We start from the raw sequence: 24237 nt of genomic DNA on the forward strand, positions 1-24237 counted from the left end.
TACTCTATGGTTGTTGTGTAAGCTCTCTAAATGATTTGTATAACTACGTTGTGATGTAGATAGATGTGGCTGGCTTCAACAGATGTTTTTAATTTAGTGGTCTCCTTTCTAAGTTCTGGAGCCCCCGGTGGCGCAGTGGGTTAAAGCACTGAGCTGCTGAGCTTGTTGATCGAAAGGTCGCAGGTTCGATTGCGGGGAGCGGCGTGAGCTTCCCCTGTCAGCCCCAGCTTCTGCCAACCTAGCAGTTCGAAAACATGCAAATGTGAGTAGATCAATAGGTACCGCTCCGGCGGGAAGGTAACGGTGCTCCATGCAGTCATGCCAGCCACATGACCTTGGAGGTGTCTGTGGACAACGCTGGCTCTTCGGCTTAGAAATGGAGATGAGCACCACACCCCAGAGTCAGACATGACTGGACTTAATGTCAGGGGACTACCTTTACCTTTACCTTTCTAAGTTCTAGCATTGCTGGTATAGAATCATATACCAGTTTATATTTATTGTTTATTTGATTATTAATTTATATGCTGTTCATTGGAGGGAAGGATACTAGAGACAAAGTTGAAGTACTTTGGCCACATCATAAGGAGACAGGAAAGCCTAGAGAAGACAATTATGGAAAATGGAAGGAAAAAGGAAGAGGGGCCGACCAAGGGCAAGATGGAAGATGGATAAACTGTTTTTCTATGTTTTGTACACCGCCACGAGTCGCCCCAGGGCTGAGAGCGGCGGTTAATAAGTGCAAGTAATAAATAAATAATAAATAATGGCATCCTTGAAGTGACTGGCTTGACTCTGAAGGAGCTGGGGGAGGTGACGGCCGACAGGGAGCTCTGGCATGGGCTGGTCCATGAGGTCACGAAGAGTCGGAAATGACTGAACGAATGAACAACAACATGCTGTTCTTTTCCCAAAATGAGACCCAAGTAGGATCACAACATAAAATGCAACAAAGTAAAAAATAAACAGTGTTAAAATATAGGTTATAAATCTATTATTTAAAAACTATAATATTAAAAATACAATAAAAGTTATAACTAAAACCAGTTTCACGACATATGAAACATAACAAATAGGATAGAAGTAGACTGCCTCTCCTATTAAAAGAATTAATCCATAGCAAACAGTTAAAAACTGAACGCCTATATAAATAAAAAGACCAGGAGAGCAGATATGTGACCAGTCCTGCTTCCAATAGGAGAGAAATGGAAACTTTGGAACAACCACCATTTTGGTTTTTCTTTCCTCGTGAATCTATGTTTTTCACTCAAGGCAAGAAACAGATTTGATTAAAGATAGCCTTTACTTTTCCATCAACTGATTTCTTGCCCCAGAACACTAAGAGCAGTCTATGCAATGGATTAAACTGAATCGGTTTCATTGCATGAAGCCTAAACAATTGCACCAAGAACCAGTTTGAGACTGAGATGGCTAATTGCGGATCAGAACCAAACTCAACAATGTTTTTCCCCCTTGCCCAATCTACTGGAATGCACTGATGTGAATTGTCATGTCCACTTGGAATCAACACTAGATTGTGGCAGGGCATAGGAAATAAAAACAAAAGGGTAGAAAGTGAGAGTTCCCATGACAGTCATATGAATTTTTTTTCCTGAAAGAGTGCTTGTTTACCCTCTCAACAAGTTGTATTTGGTTTTTTTTTTTAAAAAAGTGTCAGAACTAGGAGTGTGCAAAGCTTCAAAGCGTAATTCTGAAATTTGAATGCAAATCTTTGAATTACTAATCAGAAAGGGACCACTCCTAAGCATTTATGAATCAAAACATGAGCCTCTGAAATATTCATAAAGATTTGTTGTTTCTGAGCTTTTTTTATTCAATGTAACATACTCCGTTGCCCTTGATTGTCTGGAGTGGAAGGAGGCCAATGTGGTTGACAAGAGCATCTGCATGCTGTTTTTTTTTCCTTGTCAGCCAATCAGAAGAAGAAAGCCAAATCACACAGCTTTCTTCAAAGCTGGTCTACTCCTCTGTGTAGTATCTCTATGTCTTTTGTGGTGTTTGCAGGAGAGAGATCAAGACGTGCTCTTTGAAATAAGTCTTTCAGTTTTCAGTTTGTGTGTGTTTCTTAAACTTAAACTTATAGTAGCTTTTAAATAATTCTGTTTCTTTCTGTTCCTTGATATTCAGACTATAACCTTCCTCAGTTGAAATTATCCACCACCACCTCCCCCCCAGCCTATATATTATTTTCCAAATTCCCATAGCTAACACTAGCTATTAGAACGATGCAAATTTTGGACAGGGTTCATAAGTTATAATAAGTTTGGCAAAATTCATATTTACGACTCGATGTATGAACCTAGACTTGAGCCCCTCCTGAACCCAGACAGAATGAAATAGGCATCACCATCCCACCATCCATTCCAGAAAAGTTTGTAAGAATTATTAGTTTTCTGACTGTTTGTTTTGTAAACAAGCACATGACGGGGGCTATGAGACTGGGCAGAGAGAAGTCTGCTTTATTCTAACCAAAGGGAACCCAGAAAATCAAAAACATCCAGACTAGAAACTGAGGATATAGAGTGTCAGAGGGGACATAAAGGCCCCCCAATGGCGTTCACATGCTCTTTCTCAATCACAGGGCTGCTTTTCCTCTCCATTTTCCAAATGCACTGCTTCCAAGCTACAAGCTTGCTTCTCCTTGGATTTCTCGGAGAGCATCCCAATCCGTACATATTTCCTATTTCCTATTCCTGGACTGCGACTCCCAGCAATCCTCCAGATAGATAAGATAGATGATAGATAGATAGATAGATAGATAGATAGATAGAGATAGATAGATAGATAGATAGATAGATAGATAGATAGATAGATTGATGGTGGATAGATCAATCAGGAGGACTGTTGGGAGTTGCAGTCTAAGAATAGGTAGAGAAGGAAGAAAGGAGAGAAAGAAAAAGGGAGGGGAAGGAAGGAAAGAGGTAGAGAAGAAAGAAGGAAGGAGAGAAGGAAAGAAGGAAAGAGGGAGGGAAGGTGGGCCAAAGCAATGCGTAGCAGGTACAGCTAGTATATAATAAATATATTATTTCATAAAATGCTCCAGAGACTTAATTTATTATTTGTGTGGAGGGGTGTGTGTGTCAATTTCTTGATAATATTTCCTTATCCTCTCTAGATGCCTGATCAAGCCCTTCAGATGTGTTGCAGAGCACTCAAGGGGGGCAATTGGTGGCACTAGCCAATAGTTGCTTCTCTCTCTCCTACTGCAGCGCTTGGCCAGCCTGACCAATGTCTTTGCAGTTTACCACCAAGCTCTCTGGAATTAAGGGCATTGAGAGTTGCAGTATCAGTGATCACTGGAAATATACATGGGGCAGGTGACAGAAAGAGGAGGGGAAGATGGCATGGTGTGAAGCAAGTATCCCTCACACATTGTGAATGCTACTGTACAGATGTTCTAGAAGAGAGTGCTGAGGTAGGATGCAGGTGAGGACATGTGCTATGGTGTGCATTTGGCTCCCTGAAGTGCCATGCAATTTTCATTAAGATTGCAGACATGCATTCATGTGCATAATTGTTAAGGAGAAAGGGGCTCTACTCTGCCTACTCTGGAGCTTCACAGCAGTTCACACTCAGCTTTCCCCATGGCTGTATTTGCTTGCTACCAATGCAGATCTTGCCTGGGGAGGAGTTTGGAGGGGTGCTTCCCCATGAACATACAGAGGATCCCTCTTCCCACTGAACCAATGAGCCTGTGATGTGCTGTCGTGTCATGTCAGGAGCAACCGCTCCTGTTGTGAGAGAATTGGCCGTCTGCAAGGACGTTGCCCAGGGGACGCCTGGATGATTTTTGATGTTTTATCATCCTTGTGGGAGGCTTCTCTCATGTCCCCGCATGAGGAGCTGGAGCTAATAGAGGGAGCTCATCTGCCTCTCCTCGAATTCGAACCTGCAACCTGTCGGTCTTCAGTCCTGCCGGCACAGTGCTTTAACCCACTGCGCCACCGGGGGCTCCTTGTGATGTGCTCAATGGGTGTAAGGGTAAAATGGCCTCCTTGAAATCCAGAAGGTTCACCATGTAGTATTGGTGAAAGCATACACCTTCTTAGGACGGCAGGGGGAGGTCCCAGAGAAACAAGAGCACAAAAGACATGAGGAATCCCTCCTCTGCAGATTCCTCACCGGCACATGATGGCTTTATCTGGACTATAATAAAATAATAATATTTTATTTATATACCTCTCTATCTCTCCGAAGGGGACTCAGGGCAGTTTCCAAGCAACATCACCAAAACATACAGAGTAAACAGCATAACATAAAATTAACAAAACAACATAAGCATAAATTTTTCAAAGGAGTCCTGGGAGACCTCTGCCAAACTCTAATCAAACTGCTTATCACCTGTAACAGCTTAGCTACCTGGGACTCTCTGAATGATGGTGCTTTGAGTCAGGTGCTTGGGATGGTTGGTTGTTTGAAATAGGGTATGGTGGCAGTGCCTCTTCTGCTGTGGGTGTTGGCATGGCAATAAGGTTCCTCCTTGGACCAGGGTTGTGAAAGGCCTTGGTACAATGCTGCCCAGGTGTCTATCTGCACACCAGTACCACATCCACATTGGCATAACACAGGGTAGCAAATACACGTTAGAAAAGGAATGTGTGCAATAGGTAACAGTGTCATTTCCTGGCAGGAATGGGTTTTACAATTATTTCCCTTGGGTGGTTACCTGCAATGCGTTTCTGTTAGCTCACCGAGGCCCCTCTGCATTGCTAATGAGATTTTGAGCTGGCACAGAATGATCACAGAGATATTATTTTCACAGAAGCCCCTCCTCTGTCCTTGAGTCAAGTTTGCATTGTACATATATGCATGGCTGTTTACATGTACATACTGAGCCTCCTGTGGTATAATGGGTTAAAGCCTTGTGCCATCAGGACTACTGACCAACAGGTACGTGGTTCAAATCCAAGGAGAACAGTTTGAACTCCCTCTGTCAGTTCCAGCTCTGCATACAGGGACATAATAATAATAATAATAATAATAATAATAATAATAATAATAATAATAATAATTTATTTATACCCTGCCACCATCTCCCCAATGGGACTCGGGGTGGCTTACATATACATGAGGCCAAGCCCAACAGTACAACAGAGCAAATATGCAACATAATGAAAATAAAAAATAAATAAATAAAATAATACAAATGAGCACACCAAATATAATATCACAGTAATTGAATCATACAAAAAATCACAGTGGGAACTGGGCAGGGCAAGTTACAAAAATAAAGTTTAAAAACACTGGGTGAGTAGGCCATGTAATGTGTCTAGACAGAGGATCAGAGGGACAAAAATAAGGTTTAATTGCACTAGAACAGGGGTCCACAAACCTTTTAAACAGAGGGCCAGGTCACAGTTCCTCAAACTGTTGGAGGGTCGGATTATAATTTGAAAAAAAAACATGAATGAATTCCTATGCATACCACATATCTTATTTGTAGTGCAAAAATCACTTAAAACAATACAATAATTAAAATGAAGAACAATTTAACAAATATAAACTTATTAGTATTAGTATCTCAATGGGAAGTGTGGGCCTGCTTTTGGCTCATGAGATAGGATTGTTGTTGTTGTTGTTGTTGTTGTTGTTGTGTGCTTTCAAGTCATTGTTGTGTGCTTCTGGGAGCATTTTATGCAGGGTTTGGTCAAGGTCAAGGATTATTGTTCATTCATTAAAGGCACACTCAAATAGCCAAGTTTTGAGACTCTTTCTAAAGACTGCCAGGGTGGGGGCTTGCCTAATTTCTCTGGGGGGCGAGTTCTCTGTGAGAGAAACCTCCCACAAGGATGGTAAAATAGCAAACATCCAGGCACCCCCTGGGCAACGTCTTTGCAGATGGCCAATTCTCTCACACCAGAAGCGACTTGCAGTTTCTCAAGTTGCTCCTAACATGAAAAAAAATGTATATACTACAATGCTTTTCCCAGATTAAGGGCCCAAGGCAGTGATTTACTCTACTTTCACCTCATGTGCCACAGCTGGAAGTTTCATTTAACTCACATTATATGACCAGTGTAGACAGGGTTAAGACTTTTAGAAAGGCCACCATGAAAGAACTAGCATGTATTAGAAGGAATAACAGCATTACTTATGGGATCATTATAAGGATTTATTTATAGATAGAGAAGGAAAAAGACCATTACTTAGATCTATCCAGGAACTTCTAAAATTTGATTTGTAATCTTTAGCTGGAACAAATAGCTTATTGGATATCATTATTATATTTTCACTTAAAGTTATGTTCCTAAAGTCACTGCACTTTAGTGGGACTACCACGTACGTACGTACCCACCGTGTAGCCTTTCATCTCTGCATAACAAATGTGATTTTTTAAAATGATAAAATGTGTTGGCACCACTAAAGAGCAGAGTGTGATGCCAATAACTGTTAGCAGGTATTTTACAGCTTATCAATGCATCATTTCTGCATGCTATGTGCCTCATAAACCCACCAGCATGGAGATTGTCCATCCAAACGGGCCTTTGTAAGTTCTTTTCTTGAACAGAACATTACTAGCTATTAAAAGGAGTGTGGTGACCACTGATAAGCGAAGAACCAGCTGCCACTCCAGAAGATATCATTGTCAAGATAAAAGCATAGTATTCCAAAAATACTAACTACAATCTAAGTACTCATTTTCTAAAAATATTTTATGGGAACTATAACTTGTATGGATTAGAATATTATATGACCAGTGTATTTTATGGGAACCATTTCAATTGTATGGATAAGAGCACATTATGACAATAATTTAGTGTCTGCATTATTTCCTACGGTAAAATACTAGTGATGATAACATCAATTCATTTACTTTTATTACTTCAGCTAAAATTTCCACTCATTTGATGTCCAAACAGAAATACAATAAAACATACTCTTTTTTTTTTCAAAACGAAATGAGCTATCCCCAAAACATAATGGAATTTTAACATTGTGATACCATTTTAATTACACAATTCTTGGAATTGTAATTTTGTGAGATGATTTGACTATTTTGCCAAAGAGCTATCCTGGGAAGTGGACTCTGGGGACTGGTAGATGCCAGATAAATGTATGTTTTGGTTGCTTGTAGGTTATTATTCAAAGTTGGCCCAACTAATTCTACTGTATACCCCATACTATGTCATACCATAAACTTGATATTAATATAGAAATATAGTCATTAAAAGTAAATAAAGGCAAGTTTGAGGTAACAAAGTTTTACTGTATTATATATAGTAAAGATAAAGGTTTCCCGATATTAAGTCTAGTTGTGTTTGACTCTGGAGGATGGTGGTCATCTCCATTTCTAAGCCGAAGAGCCGGCATTGTCTGTAGACACCTCCTAGGTCATGTGGCCAGTATGACTACATGGCGCACCATTACCTTCCCGCAGAAGCGGTACCTATTGATCTACTCACATTTGCATGTTTTCAAACCTCTAGGTTGGCAGAATCTGGGTCTAACAGCGGGAGCTCACCCCACTCCACAGATTCGAACCGCCAACCTTTTGGACAGCAAGTTCAGCAGCTGAGCAGTTTAACCCACTGCACTACCAGGGGGGCTGTATGTATGTGTGTGTGTGTGTGTGTGTGTGTGTGTATATATATATATGATACAGGACCCCTGGTAGTGCAGTGGGTTATATATATACACTAGCTTGGGGACCCAGCTTTGCCCAGGTTATTAGAGAAAGTGGGTAATGGGGGTTCTGTATGCCAAGTTTGGTCTTGATCAGTCATTGGATGAGGGTCGCAGTGGTTTCAGTAACTGAGTTACGGTACTGGAAGTCCCATCATCCATAGTCCATGCTCCTTCAAGCTGCAGCAGGATGTAGAGTGGGTAATGGGGGCTCTGTGTGCCAAGTTTGGTCTTGATCGATCATTGGATGAGGGTCACAGTGGTTTCAGTAAGTGAGTGAAGGTACTGCAAGTCCCATCATCCATGGTCCACCCTCCTTCAAACTGCAGCAGGATGTAGATAGGGTCATGGGGGCTCTGTGTGCCAAGTTTGGTCTTGATCAGTCATTGGATGAGGGTCGCAGTGGTTTCAGTAAGTGAGTGAAGGTACTGCAAGTCCCATCATCCATAGTCCACCAAACTACAGCAGGATGTAGATAGGGTAATGAGGGCTCTGTGTGCCAAGTTTGGTCTTGATCAGTCATTGGATGAGGGTCGCAACAGTCTCAGGATGTGAGTGGAGGTACTTCAAGTCCCATCATTCGTGGTCCGTCCTCCTCAAATCTGCACCAGGAATCTTGTTGTTGGGATTCTTGTGTTTTCCTATATAATATGTGATTAACTTGGTCTTAACTGTACGCTGTGATTCTAATAATTAAGTTCTGCTTCTTTCCAAGCTGCCAGGTTTATCTTGCATCAATGTAATGGTATCTGTAAGGGACCTCAGGGATTGGTCCAGTACAATAGTTGACATGCCTGAATGAACCCAAGATGCCCGGTTTCTAAGGGGCATCAGCCAACAGGCTAATTTTCCAATGTGGGAAAGGTTGTCCAACACAGCACTCATTTTACATAAACTAAGTCAAAACTTTTGACCATTTTAAACTCATTATCAACATGTCCTTGTTCACGATTCCTCCTGCTTCTCTTCCTCCTCTTCTGTACCCATTGGTCATGAAAACATTTAGAAATCTTAACGTCTTTAAACATTTTAAAAAACTAGTTTTGTTATGATCTAGATATTTTGCAGTTGCGGGGGTAGCAGTTATTCTCAAAACAGGAAGTATTCTCTCCCACATATAGATACAGATATATATACACACACAGTACTACAGCACAGCTGGGATCTCTTGCTGTACAGAAGACACAGAAAAGAATACACTAGTACAGGTAATTTAAAAACAACTCATTTTAACAACATCATCATCATCAACAACAACAACAACAACAACAACACTTCACGTCTGCTCATTGCTTCCAGCATTACTCACTTCTACATATAAAAAATAGGTATATTAATTCCAATTTTGAATTTGGTATTTAATGAATTATACTACATTCATACTACTTGATATATATTTGCATATAGCTAGTGGAGAGAAGATTTTTTTGTGTGTGGTGACTCATAAATTATGAAACTTCCATCCTTATTTTAGAGCAAAACTTTGTCTTTTTGTCAGAAAGCTTTTTCTTTCCTTTTTCTACTGGATAATTTGTTGTTTTGAAGGGTATTTATTGCAAGTTCACTTACTGTGTTTTTAATTTTTGTTACTTTTGCTATTTAACTATATTATTCCTTTAGTTGTATTATGATGTGATTTAGTTTGTACTGAAATAATGATTTCAATCAATTTTATTAGTCCACTAACTTAGCCTGTTTTGTTTTGTTTCTTTTGCTTACGCAACAGATAAACTAGATTGCTTGCTACCTACAGCCACTATAGTTATATCCAACCCTAGATCATGGATATGATTCTGCAGTAAAAGCCCAATGACATGTAAACAAAAATGTTAAAGAAATAAGCAGTGATTCAAAGAACTAGATCATCAAGAGCCATTTTTCTGAGTATATACAGCATGTGCAAGCCTTCCTCATTCAATCTTCATTCGAGAATAGGGAAAAATATCCCAAACTGCTGAAATACACAGTGCACTAAAATGTCATTTAAAAATATACTGGATTGCAATTATGATTTACTGAAGAGTCGCTCTCCATTTTTTTCTACTGCTACTTGAAATATCTTTGGCACAACCAAGCCATAATTGACTATTTTTTTCCATCCCATTGATGCTAGCTGGATAGAATTAGACAAATAAAATCGTAGAATCATACCAACTTCATCCCAAAATCTGTCCTAACAAGCTCTGTGGACCTCAAAACGTGCAAATCTGTAAAACTTAGGAAGTTAGAATAATAGAATCATAGAATCAAAGAGTTGGAAGAGACCTCGTGGGCCATCTAGTCCAACCCCATTCTGCCAAGAAGCAGGAAAATCACATTCAAAGCACCCCTGACAGATGGCCATCCACTCTCTATGTTTAAAAGCCTCTAAAGAAGGAACCTCCACCACACTCTGGGGCAGAGAGTTCCACTGTTGGACATATCTCCTTACAGTGAGGAACTTCTTCCTCATGTTCAGATGGAATCTCCTTTCTTGTAGTTTGAAGGCATTGTTCCGCACCGTAGTCTCCACGGCAGCAGAAAACAAGCTTGATCCCTCCTTCCTATAACTTCCCCTCACATATTTATTTATACATGGCCATCATGGCTCCTCTCAGCCTCCTTTTCTGCAGGCTACACATGCCCAGTTGTTTAAACTACTCCTCATAGGGCTTGTTCTCCAGACCCCTGATCATTTTAGTCACCCTACTTAACTTTCTCCATTGGATCATATGACTAGAAGTGATGGGGACCAAGTAATTGCCAGTTAGCAATCTAAATTCAATACATCATACATTTTGACAGAGCCATTAAGTTTTCATAAAACTTTGCATAAGCACATCTCAAAGTGATATTGTAAAGAGGCCACCAGTTTGTAATGGTTTTATAAAGGAGCCACCACTTTATAAGGGCTTATTAAATTGATAGCGTAGCTAATAGCTAGTAATATTGAATTGGTCTTTCTTCAATGTGTAGCGTGACTTAACTTGGAAAGGATTTGTAACAGAGACCGGGCTTTAAAAGAAACTGTAACAATTTTATTAAAATGTAGAAGAAGCTTGATGGTTTCAATGTTTCTTAACTCTTAGAGGCACATATCTTCAGAGGTTACATTTATAAGCTTTCATAAACAACTCTTAGGAGGACTCTTCCTTCCACAAAACAGGTTTCAAACTTATTTTTCTTCAAACTGTATTTCTTCCCTTAATAGATAACTTCAGATACAAGCTTATTCCTTCTTTGTGATGTTTCTGTTGCAATAAATTTTCTCACTGAGTTTATCTCACCCTTTCTACTCATACACTAATTACTAATATAAATAAGTCAACTCGATTTATCTAAACTACCTAGGCTAAAAGCCAAAACCTTCCTGATTCTCACTACAGTAGAATCAGCCTTTCCCTGTAGTTTTTAAACTACAGACTACCTTCCTGGTTGTCACTACACAACAGAACCAGCCTCTCCTGCAGCTCACAGACTGCAGACTAACGGTTTTAAAATGGCTGCCCTGCCAAGTGGCAGTTGGCTCGGCCCTTTTTTCCATAGCAACCTCACTCAAAGTGAGCTGATCTGGCTACCATCCCCCCAGTTATGCTACTTTAAATACTTACCCTTTTAAACACCTATCTATAATTATGCATAACTGTAGATCAAAATTCACACTTTACCACAGATATCATTTCTCTATTTTAATATGGTGAATTTTAAAATAATTTGCCCTCTTCTTGTTATTTCTGTCTTGACTACTTTTCTAGCACAAATGGGACTGAAACCTTCAGTTGGAGGCCCCATCTACACTGCCACATAATAAATCTTGAAACTGCATTCTATGGTCAGTGTAGGCTCATATAATGCAGTTCAACTGCATTTATATAAGTCAAACTGCATTATATGGAAGTGTTGATGGGGCCCAAGTCCCACATTTAGATATCTTTTATACTGGATTTATTACAAGACCAGAAATGACAAATATGGAGTGGAGTGTTTACAATATTTACAGTACAATATATGAATCATGCAGCCAGAATTACCCTAAGCATGGTGAATTCCACAGTGCAGCTAGTTACTGGACTCTTGCTCCATCTTCTCCATCCATATTTGATTTCATTCACTTCTTCCGTGTCCAGTATGAAACCTTAATTCTTAGTCCTCTGCCCTCTATAGCACATGGCTGCTAGAAGTAGTTTACATTCAGCACAGTATATACCTTTTTGTTTTTAATCAGGAAAAAACAACAATATCCAAAAACCAAGATACCCTTTGCCCTGCCTAAAGCTCTTCACATTAAAGGATACTGACACAGGTTTAAAACCACATCTTCCCATGGGGAAAATTGTTCTGCCCCAAACCCCAGAGAATACAAGAGTGATTCAGATTAAAAACCATTGTTTTCCATTGGATCCTATTGTTCTGCATTAAACCCAATAGGATACAAGAGACTGCTGGTGGTTGGACAATGAAACATAATGGGAAACATAATGGTTCCCATCGCACATGTTTTTCAGTTGTAAAGCTGAGAGTAAAGCATGATAAGAGGTATTGAACACTATTGTTGGCCTGTGTTCAGAGTTCCCTCCTTTCAGGACATTTCTGTTTCTTTTCAACCCTGGAACATTTTATTGGCTCCATGCCTCTCCCTGCTTGAAAGGAGTCTGAAGTATCCTACCAGGGAGAAATTTCTCAATGTGATAAGGTGATATTGCTGGAGTTCCCTCCTTTCAGGACACTTCCACCTCTTTTCAACCATGGAGGGCTATGCATCACAGCCTGAAGTAGTTTAACTCATGTGATGAGCTCAGTGCCTCTCCATGCTTGAAAAGAGACTGAAGTGTGGTATGACTGGGAAATTTCTCAATGTGATAAGGTATTTTAACTGCCATGACCCAATGCTAAGGAATCCTGGAAGTTGGAGTTTTACATGGTCTTTAGCCTTCCCAGTGAAAAAGCTGTGGTCCCTCATCAAACTACTGGATTCCATAGCAATGAACCATAACAGTTAAAGTGGTATCAAACTCTACATTGTGAATGTGTTCTGGATATATATGGGCTTCTTTTAAATGCCCAGAAGTGACTCTAGGCTGGTGAAGGCTCTAATCATATTTTAAATTGGTTTCTTTGTCCATAGAAATGCTTCTTCTGCTTCTACTCCTGCCCTTGTCTGCCATGTTGCAACCATCTCTAGGACAGGTATGAGACCTAAGACTTTCAAAGACCATAGATATTATCTGACATATCCTATAACTCAGTGGTTCTTAACCTGTGGCCTACGAACCACCAGTGGGCCATGGGGATGAAAATCTGGTCAATGAGCCTCCTTCCTCTTTATTTTATTTTATTTCTGCTCCTTTCAAGCCACCTGACATTTCTTCCCTGTCGCTGACCAGCCCCATCCCCTTGGATAGTCCACATCAGCTCTAGATTATTAAATATGGTGACAAATGGATGGCATATGTTCTGTATCAGAAACTAGAGCTGATGTGGTCTATCCAATGCAATTTTCTGAATCAGCACCACAAATAACCAAAGATAATCTAAAGTTGACCAAATCTGATTAGTAACCCTTTTGGTGCTAATGTTGGAGAGTGGTCTCTGAACCACTGCTATAGCTGAATCCTTTTGGGGTTTACGGAGACTGCATATTTTAACAACTATATCCTGGAGGAGGGTGAAGTGATTATGTTCATTTTCCTACCAGTGTGAGCTCCATGAAAAACACAGATTGGATAGTTACATTACTTGTGTTTCAATTTGCACAGCTTGAGGATGGGTGGTGTTCTTTGAGAAGAATGGCCAACTAGTGCCATAGTTTATCTGTGCCCATTTTAGTTAAGATGGGCATGAGGGTAAAAGAAGAGGTAAATGTTGGGAGAGCGAGCATTGAATCTTCACTTCTCACCATGAAAAAGAAGTTACGGTATTTATCACATTTCTAGCCAGGTCTACTTCTTTCACTTTTTTTTCCTCTTCATCTTTCTCATTCTTCTCCAATTGCCTCTCTCCCGTGACAAACTGCCCCCAAAATAAGCCTACAACCAATGGGAGAGCAAAAGAGGAAAGGGAAAAAATGCCATGGGAATGAGCTTAAGACAGCAATGGAGTGACAGGCACCAGGCATGTAGCCGGGGGGGGGGGGGGCTCGGGGGGCTTCAGCCCCCCCCCCCCCTGAAATTCTCATGGTGGTCCGCGAGAAGCCCTTACTGGTACATTATTTAAACTATTATGTTTATTCATATCATGATCTGATCACCATGCTCAATAGATCCCATCTGCATGGGGGTATTGGGGTAACGATAGAAAAGGTTTGCTAGGGTAGACCCTCTTTCACTCAGACTCCGCCCCCCCCCCCCTGAACCAAACTCACCCCCCCCCCCGAACCAAACTCAGTCCCCCCTCCCGAAACAAAATCCTGGCTATGGGCCTGACAGGCACATAAATATTTTGAAAAGGACATATAAATGAGAAGGATATTGTTATAATACATGTGTATTAGGAACATGATAAAAAGCAAGGTAATTAATATTACAAATTTTAAGAATTCTCAGGCTTACTTTTTTTCCCCTCCCACCAATATTTTTTCAGCACCCAGGAATAGCAACAGATCTCCCTGAAAAAATACAGAATGAAATTGTTGACAAATTTAATGCTATCAGGAGAGGAGTGGAACCACCTGCTAGCAATATGGTGAAAATGGTAAGACAGAACTTACTCACATAACATTGTAGTAGGTTTCACATATATCTTTTAGTTTGGTGCAGCATTTCTCAACCTGGGGGTTGGGAATCCTGGGGGAGTCACGAGGGGGTGTCAGTGGAGTCAGCAAAAGCCATCAGAAAACATGGTATTTTCTGTTGATCATGGGGGTTCTGTGTGGGAAATTTGGGCCAATTCTGTCATTGTTGGCATTCAGAATGCTCTTTGATTGTAAGTGAAATATAAATCCCAGCAACTACAACTCCCAAATGTCAAGGTCCACCAGTGCTCATATTTGAGCATATTGAGTATTCATGCCAAGTTTGGTCCAGATCCATCATTGTTTGAGCCCGCAGTGCTCTCTGCATGTAGGTGAACTACAACTCCAAAACTCAATGTCAATGCCTACCAAACCCTCCAGCATTTTCCGTTGGTCATGGGAGATCTGTGTGCCAAGTTTGGTTCAAGTCCATCTTGCTGGAGCTCAGAATGTTCTTTGATTGTGGGTTAACTATAAATCCCAGCAACTACAACTCCCAAATGACAAAATCACCCCCAACCCCACCAGTATTCAGATGTGAACATATCAGGTATTTGTGCCAAATTTTGTCCAGTGAATGAAAATACATCCTGCTGATCTGATATTTACATTACGATTCATAACAGGAACAAAATTATAGTTGTGAAGTGGCAATGAAAATAATGTTATGGTTGGGAGACACCACAACATGAGAAACTGTATTGAGAGCTTAGGAAGATAGAGAACCACTGCCGTAGAATATCAGATTGATGGATTTATTTTAGCTCATCTATGAATGCTCACTGTATTGTAGTGTTATGGATACGAAATGTATTTTCCATCTTCCCTGTGTTTGCTTTATTAAGAAATGGAGTGATAAAGCTGCTGATAATGCTAAAACATGGGCTAAAACATGCATTGCAAGAGCCGCTCCACAAGAAAAGCGAATTATAGATGGTAAGTGATATGAATAGACAGAAGAATGCTTTACGCATTGTATGTAAGGAACAAGAGGGACAAAATAAGCAATTACAGAGATTTTACACTGGTCTTCTTTTTAAAAAGAACAACGAAGAAACCATTTTCTGGGCAAATACTGAAATGTTTAAGAACCGTGTGGGTAGCGGAAACTAAAAGGACATTCTAGAAGTTTTATACACACACACACACACACACTTTTTTTAATTTTAAGCATGTTGGGCTCTTCTGAAAGCAGTTCAAATATCCTTCTCTTTTCCTATTACTGCATTATTCCTGCACGTGGCCACCATAATGTTCTCGTGTTTTGACTTCTCCCCATGGAGAAGTAATGGCTTCAAACTACAAGAAAGGAGATTCCATCTGAACATTAGGAAGAACTTCCTGACTGTGAGAGCCATTCAGCAGTGGAACTCTCTGCCCAGAAGTGTGGTGGAGGCTCCTTCTTTGGAAGCTTTTAAACTGAATGGTCATCTGTCAGGGGTGCTTTCCTGCTTCTTGGCAGGGGGTTGGACTGGATGGCCCACGAGGTCTCTTCCAACTCTATGATTCTATGATCCTCACAGGCACAAAATGTCGCTGGAACTGGCATAAAAAATGCCAGTCCCAAGCCACATTGTGTCCACATACATCTGCCTTAAGCTGACTCCATGGAAGAATAACAGCCACACAGCTCACACATGCTGAAGCTGGTTTAGCAGGGCTCTTTAGACACTTCACACATCCCCATTCACCCCAAAATCAACAGAAAATCCTTCCTGAACATCAAGCTCTGTGTTTCATGAATCTGTATTATTATGAAGCAAGCAGAGTAGTAAGTCCCCTCCTCTTTTCCAAATTTACATTGCTTCCTGCATGGTACAGATTCAGGATGCAGTGAATGGTAAGGATTATCTGTAGTTTTGGGTTAAATGTTTAGGAAGGCACTGCCATCCCACTTCCTTGGATTACCTGAGGGTGTGAAATATGCAATGGCTGTGAGTACACAATCTCAGATCCCACATAGGGATCCAAATTGGCAGCCCCCATGCCAAAACACCATAGAATCACAGAATCATAGAATCATAGAATCAAAGAGTTGGAAGAGACCTCATGGGCCATCCAGTCCAACCCCCTGCCAAGAAGCAGGAATATTGCATTCAAATCACCCCTGACAGATGGCCATCCAGCCTCTGCTTAAAAGCTTCCAAAGAAGGAGCCTCCACCACACTCCAGGGCAGAGAGTTCCACTGCTGAACGGCTCTCACAGTCAGGAAGTTCTTCCTAATGTTCAGATGGAATCTCCTCTCTTGTAGTTTGAAGCCATTGTTCCACGTCCTAGTCTCCAAGGAAGCAGAAAACAAGCTTGCTCCCTCCTCCCTATGGCTTCCTCTCACATATTTATACCAGGACCAGGAAAGGTCCAGATCTTCCTAAACAATTCAGACATTTTCTGATGTTTTTCTGGTCTTGCAGCTCAGAAGAGCTGCAAAACCAAGAACAAGCCACAATAGTAAAACCAAAGATCCACCTAGAGGAAAGGTGTTCTTCCCATACATCAGGGGAACCACTGACCGCATAAGGAAACACAACGTACAAACAATCTACAGACCCTCTAAGAAATTTCAACAAATGCTAGGTTCAGCAAAGGATAAGAGCAATCCTCTAACCATTGCAATACAGCTGTAGACATGTCTACTTAGGGACTACCAAATGCAGTGTCCAAACAAGTATCAAAGAACATGAAAAGCACTGCAAACTAATACAGCCAGAGAAGTCAGCCATAGCAGAGCACTTGATAAACCAACCTGGACACAGAATACTATCTGAGAACACATAAATACTGGATCTCTTTGACAACCATCATGTCAAACTACACAGAGAAGCCATTGAAATCCACAAGCATGTGGACAATTTCAACAAAAAAGAGGAAACCATGAAAATGAACAAAATCTGGCTACCAATATTCTTCTTCTTTCAGGGGTCTTGTGTGGGGATAACAGAGTCCGGTCAACTTATTCAACCTCCTGGTCAGAAATAATTGACTTGTGGAGTCAAAAATCATCTAACTTCAAGTATGGAATTGGAGCAATTGACCCCAAAAAAGACATATATGGTTACACTCAGGTATGAAAAAACAGTTATAAGGGAAATATTTACTTTAATTCAATACATGTTGAATCCTAAATGGTCCATCAACAAGTAAACTATAATATAATAAAGTACAAATCACATTTGTTATAAAACATAATCATACTCACACATAAAATTCCAATAATGTTGTAATAAATAGACATGGCAAACATGTCTATTTTTTAAGTCTAATCATTTCTAAAACTTGAAACTTTATTTGAACATGCTCTTTCCCCTTATGTTGATAGATGATTTGGCATAATTCATATCTGATTGGATGTACAGTTGCCTTCTGTCCAGAAGAAGAGTACAAGTTCTTATATGTTTGCCGTTTCTGCCCTGCGTAAGTATCTTTTGGAAATTATGGAGTCATATAATTGACACACAAGAGCCGTTCAGTCCAGTCATAGCACTCTCAACAGATGGCCATTCAGTCTCTGCTTTAAAATCTCCAAAGAGGGAGACTCCATCACACTTTGAGACAGCATATTCAATGATTATGCTCTTACTGTAGGAATGTCTTCCTAATATTCAGGGAGAATGTATTCCTCCAATTTGAATCAATTTCTCTGTATCCTACGATCTCGTCACACAGCCGCCAGAGGTGGTACCCCATGCCCTACAATGTCCAGCTCTAGCCAAGGGCGATCAAATGGGGGGAGCATGAGAGTGCCTGGAGCATGCGGCTTCCTCCCAATGGATTGCAGTGGCAAAATGGGAGCCCTTTCCTGGCAGCAGCATGCACCTGCTCCACCCTCCTTCACCCACAGAGCCATACCGGCATCATCTGATGGGAGCAAGTCGGCTTGGTGTGTGACCAGGGCTAAATCAGCACATGCCACCAAATTTAGCCCCATGTGAAAGGGTCACTAATATCTAGAAAACAAGCCTGCTCCATCTTTAATTGGACAGATTTTTCAAATAAATTGTTAATGTATTTCTCTGGGATTGAACACACAATGAAGTACACAAAGAGCCCCTGTGACCTGGGATTTCCCCATCCATTTCAATAGAGGGAGATGCCAGGGTAATAATGAATATGCCAATGTGAGATGACTTGGCAGATAAATGAAGCAGATCTTGAACGCAGGGGATGTCCCACCTTTCTCTCTGCTTCTCTCTCACTCATTTCTACTAAAAATACTTCAGGTAGTACGGCAATCCAGGTGTGCTGAAATATGACATGACATTATTCCCATGGGGGAATCTATCTTGGGGACACTTGATGAATTTGATATATCAGCGGTATGTTTTTAAGAAAGGGAAACCAACAAAAGTCTTAAAATAAAAAAACAATATTTTCACTCTATCCCATTTTTTTTTCAAAATTAGCTTCAGCTGTCACAGAGGAACTGTTGGCAAGTTGGAAAGGGGTATTCTAGGGACATAAGAATTTCTGCAACTTACAATGATGCTCCAGACATTATTCAGTACTTAAATAAAATAGTAGTTTAAGAAAAACTCTGATCATTTTGAGTTAACAATTTCCAAAGGTGACATTCATAGGAAAGAATTTCCATATATATCAATCCCTTAAAGTCCTATGTAGCTATTGAGGTTATTTTTTAAAAAATTATGCCGTTTCTTCTTGAATGTCACATGTAATGAATGCTGTTCTGTGTTCTAACCTTTTTACCTTATTAGTTAATAAGTGCACCTTTAAAATAATGCATTCATGTTGTAATTTCAGTGGAAATACAATAGAAGAAATTGCGACACCCTACAAAGAAGGCCCACCCTGTGGAGATTGCCCTGATGATTGTGAGGATAGACTTTGCAGTAAGTTACTATTTTTTACAATGTGCCTGGGCAAATATGGACACAGTACTCTATATTTGCTCTCTAAGAGACGGGGAGAGCAAACAACTCACAATGGGCTTGCTTACTTTCATCTGCTACAGTGTAGTGTTTAGTGGTCCTCATGGCTTTTCTGCACTGGAGGTTTCCAGACTGGGATCTCGTGGTCTCACCCAGTTGTTCTTCTTCTATATATATAAATTTGTTAGGGGCATCCAACGGAGAAACAAAACTCAAAACCCCCCCAACGAAACTTAACCAAAATTCCCATGCCCATAACACAACCCACAAGGTACAAACATATCTATTCAAAATGAAAAACAACACAACAACACACAAAACGGCAAAACAACAAAACTCAAAAATCCCCCAACGAAACTTAACCAAAATTCCCGTGCCCATAACACAACCCACAAGGTACAAACATATCTACTCAAAATGAAAAACAACACAACAACACACTCTCAAAATGGCAAAAGAACAAAACTCAAAAAAACCCCAACAAAACTTAACCAAAATTCCCATGCCCATATCACAACCCACAAGGTACAAACATATCTACTCAAAATGAAAAACAACACAACAACACACTCACAAAACGGCAAAAGAACAAAACTCAAAAATCCCCCAATGAAACTTAACCAAAATTCCCATGCCCATAACACAACCACAAGGTACAAACATATCTACTCAAAATGAAAAACAACACAACACACTCAAAACAGCAAAAAAACAAAACTCAAAAAAACCCCAACGAAACTTAACCAAAATTCCCATGCCCATAACACAACCCACAAGGTACAAACATATCTACTCAAAATGAAAAACAACACAACAACACACTCACAAAACGGCAAAACAACTGAGCATGCGCATTGGCGCCCAGCCGCAAGTTCCCTGGCGCGCGCACATGGCCTTCCGGCCAACGTTCCCTCTGCGGAAACCATGCCTACTCCAAGCCCCGCCGCACCGCTTCCCGCACACACACACACCCTGCCGCACACACACACACACAACCCCACACTCCATCACTCCCCCCGCCGCCACACACACACACGCAACCCCACTCCCCCCGCTGCCGCACACACACACGCAACCCCACGCTCCATCACTCCCCCGCCGCCGCACGCACACACGCATCCTCCCCCCGCCGCCGCACACACACACGCAACCCCACGCTCCATCACTCCCCCCGCCGCCGCATACACACACGCAACCCCACGCTCCATCACTCCCCCGCCCCAATCTTACCTCCTTTTACTTCACGCCACCTCCAAACCCCACCCCGCCCCTTCCCGCCCTGTCAAAATCTAGGAAAGACAGGAAGGAAGGAAAGAAGGACGAAAGAGAAAGGGAGGTAAAGAAAAAGGGGGAAGGAAGGAAAGTTAGAGAAAGAAGGAAGAAGAAAAGAAAAGGAAAGATGGAAGGAAAGAAAAGAGAGACAGCAGAAAAGAAAGAAAAAGGGGGAAGGAAGGAAAGAGACAGAGAAAGAAGAGGAGAAGGAAAGATGGGAGGGAAGGAAGGAAGGAGGGAAAGAAGGAGAGAAAGAGGGAAGATTGGCCACAGCAACACGTGGCGGGTAAAGGTTGTTATTTCTATTATTATTATTATTATTATTATTATTATTATTATTATTATTATGCTATTGTTTCTATGAGACCCTTTTAGGGGGAATGAGAGAGGTGTCAGGTCCCAGAGGCAATGCATTGCATTATTGTTATTGTTATGATGGTGGTAAAATAAAAGGAAATAAAAAGTGAAAGAAGGAAGCAAACAGGGAGGGAAGAAAGGCAAAGGAAGAAAGGAGGAGGGAATGAAGGAAAGAGAGAAGGATGAAACCAAGTAGTGAAAGAAAGAAAGAGGTAGAGAAGGAAGAAAGGAGAGAAAGGGGGAGGAAAAGGGGGAAGGAATAGGTAGGGACCTCTCTTTCATAATAGTCCAGATATCTACCTCAACTTTGATAAGTTTTACTATAGGCCACAGCAACGCGTGGCAGGGCACAGCTAGTCCCTTATAAGTTCAAACATGATTGGGGATGGGGGGAAACAGGAGCAAGGTTTAAGACTGTTGTGGATCACTTAACAAGAGAGGTAATGATTTCTTCACTCCACATTTTATTATGCCCCCAATATGATTCCACAACAAATGGAAACTGCCCTTGTATCATGATCTAAACTTGTGAATTTAATTCTGTGGGGGAAAACAATCTGTCTATAGTTTTATGATTCTATGATTTGATTTACTCTTTACTCTTATCTGGGCAAGAGGTCCCATGAAAACAATAAGCCCACTGAGTACGTGTATTTAAAATTGCTATTCCCTGCTAAAAGGTAAAGATTTCCCCTGACATTAAGTCCAGTTGTGTCTGACTCTGGGGGTTGGTGCTCATCTCCATTTCCAAGCTGAAAAGCCAGCATTGTCTGTAGACACAGCTCCAAAATCATGTGGCTGGCATGACTTCATGGAGTGCGGTTACCTTCCTGTCAAAGTGGTACATCTATTTCTGTTTCATTGACTATTCCAAAGCCTTTGACTGTGTGGATCATAATAAATTGTGGCATACCATTGGTGGTATGGGCATACCAAATCACTGTGTCTCTCTCCTGAGAAATCTGTATAAGGACCAAGTAGCAACAGTCAGAACTGACCACGGAACAACAGACTGGTTCAAGATTGGGAAAGACTTACGGCAGGGTTGTATACTCTCACCCAATTCAACTTGTATGCAGAACACATTATGCAATGTGTGGGGCTTGACGAATGCAAGGCTGGGGTGAACATTGCTGGAAGAAACATTAACAACCTTAGGTATGGAGATGACACCACTTTGATGGCCGAAAGCGAGGAGGAGCTGGGGAGACTTCTAATCAAGGTGAAAGAAGAAAGCTCAAAAGCTGGGTTGCAGTTAAACACCAAAAAAAACCAAGATGATGGCAACAAGAATGATTGACAACTGGGAAATAGAGGGAGAAAACATGGAGACCATGACAGACTTTGTATTTCTAGGTGCAAAGATTACTGCAGACGCAGACTGCAGCCAGGAAATCAGAAGATGTTTACTTCTTGGGAGGAGAGCAATGTCCAATCTTGATAAAATAGTGAAGAATAGAGACATCACCCTGGCAACAAAGATCCGCATAGTTAAAGCAATGGTGTTCCCCGTAGTCACCTACAGATGTGAGAGTTGGACCTTAGGGAAGGCTGAGCGAAGGAAGATCAATGCTTTTGAACTGTGGTGTTGGAGGAAAGTTCTGAGAGTGCCTTGGACAACGAGAAGATCCAACCAGTCCATACTTCAGGAAATAAAGCCTGACTGCTCATTGGAGGGAAGGATAGTAGAGGCCAAGATGAAATATTTAGCCACATCATGAGAAGAAAGGAAAGCTTAGAGAGGACAATGATGCTGGGGAAAATGGAAGGAAAAAGGAAGAGGGGCCAACCAAGGGCAAGATGGATGGATAGTATCCTTGAAGTGACAGGCTTGACCTTGAAGGAGCTGGGGGTGATGACAGCCAACAAGGAGTCTGGCGTGGTCTGGTCCATGAAGTCACGAAGAGTCGGAAACGACTGAACGAATGAACAACAACAAGAAGAAGATTGGCAGAAGCTGGGCATAACAGCGGGAGTTTACCCTGCTCCCTGGAATTGAACCTCTAACCTTTGGATCAGCAATTTCAGCAGCTCAGCGGTTTAACCTGCTGCACCACCAGTGAAAACCAAATTTGTCATAATGGCCGAATGAGCCATGTTAACGGCTTTGGAATAAAAGTTAACACATTAAACCTAGAAATATACAGGGATCAATGAAGTTATGTCACAACTGGAATAATGTGGTTCCCTTGATTTTTTAAAAAATAAAATTAGAAATTTCAGGTATTTTAAGGCAACCCCAAAGAAAATAAATTACAGAAATACATCTGGGAGTTTTCCAATGCATTTAACTAGACAAGACGCTTCAGAACAAGGGCATCAAATATTTTAGATAATTTCAGTAAAACAACTCTGCTCAGGGAGATCACATACTGCAATGCATATGTTTATAAATGGTGGACGTCCCCCTTTTTGATGCTAACTTTGTTTTGGTTTGATTTTTCACAGCCCATACATGTGAGTATATGGACACCCGTGAAGACTGTAAAACAATGGTGCTAATGTTTCCCTGTGATCATCCGTATATTCAAAAAGTTTGTGCTGGCACCTGCAAATGCCCACCAGGAACTGTATAAACAACTGAACAGTACACAAGGCATGTTTTAATGAAGCAGATGGAAGTTCACGATTAAAAAGAAACTATTTCTCACCTAAAAGATCATTTCCCACATTATTTGCAAATACAGATAATTGATCAAAATCCGGGTTCTTTTGGTTTTTTTCCTTTGTTTATTATACTGCTTTAGAAAACATTTTGAAGCTGTTCTGGAATGTTGTGTTGGTATATATTTTGGAGTAAGCTGGTCATTTGATATATACAGCATTATATTTTGGAACACCAGAAAAGTGTTGGTTTTCTTATTTTGTGTTTTGCTTTAAAATCAATGAGGAATATAGCCTAAGAAAAATTCTAAAATATTCATTATATAACATAACTTATTAAATTTCATTTTTTTTACCCCCAGAGTTTTCTTCTTGTTGCAAAAATGAAATTAATTTTGTGAAACACATATAATTTGAAACCTGGGTAAGTCCAATTAGTGATTGCTCTGAATTTTCAGCCGATGGAGAAGGAGCCATAATGGATGGACAAACTCCTATTGCTAGGCAGCATATTGCATAAAACAAACTTGATTTGGGAAGATGCAGCCTCATTCTATATTCATCCTATATTCATTTCAAATCAGTCTACAACTCATCTGTAACTAATTTTTTTCATGTCAGGAACAACTTGAGAAACTGCGCTTCTGGTGTGAGAAAATTGGCCATCTTCAAGGAAGTTGCACAGGGCATGCCTGGATGTGTTACCATCCTGTGGGAAGCTTCTCTCATGTCACCACATGAGAAGCTAGATCTGACAGACGGGA

The 24237-nt window shown here is 40.8% G+C and overlaps 1 protein-coding gene across 1 annotated transcript; it reads left to right on the top strand.

The window, feature by feature from the left end:
* Positions 1–3441: 3441 nt before the first annotated feature.
* On the top strand, positions 3442–23524 carry LOC132781407 (cysteine-rich venom protein piscivorin-like). The gene is made up of 9 exons (XM_067463530.1): positions 3442–3447; positions 8702–8852; positions 12749–12810; positions 14203–14313; positions 15199–15289; positions 17271–17416; positions 17671–17765; positions 19113–19201; positions 23318–23524. Exons 1-9 carry the CDS (start codon positions 3442–3444, stop codon positions 23443–23445), a joined length of 879 nt encoding a protein of 292 aa, XP_067319631.1. The 3' UTR covers positions 23446–23524.
* Positions 23525–24237: the final 713 nt, after the last annotated feature.

Source organism: Anolis sagrei, chromosome 1 (assembly GCF_037176765.1).
Source record: "Anolis sagrei isolate rAnoSag1 chromosome 1, rAnoSag1.mat, whole genome shotgun sequence".
NCBI classification, from domain to species: domain Eukaryota; kingdom Metazoa; phylum Chordata; class Lepidosauria; order Squamata; family Dactyloidae; genus Anolis; species Anolis sagrei.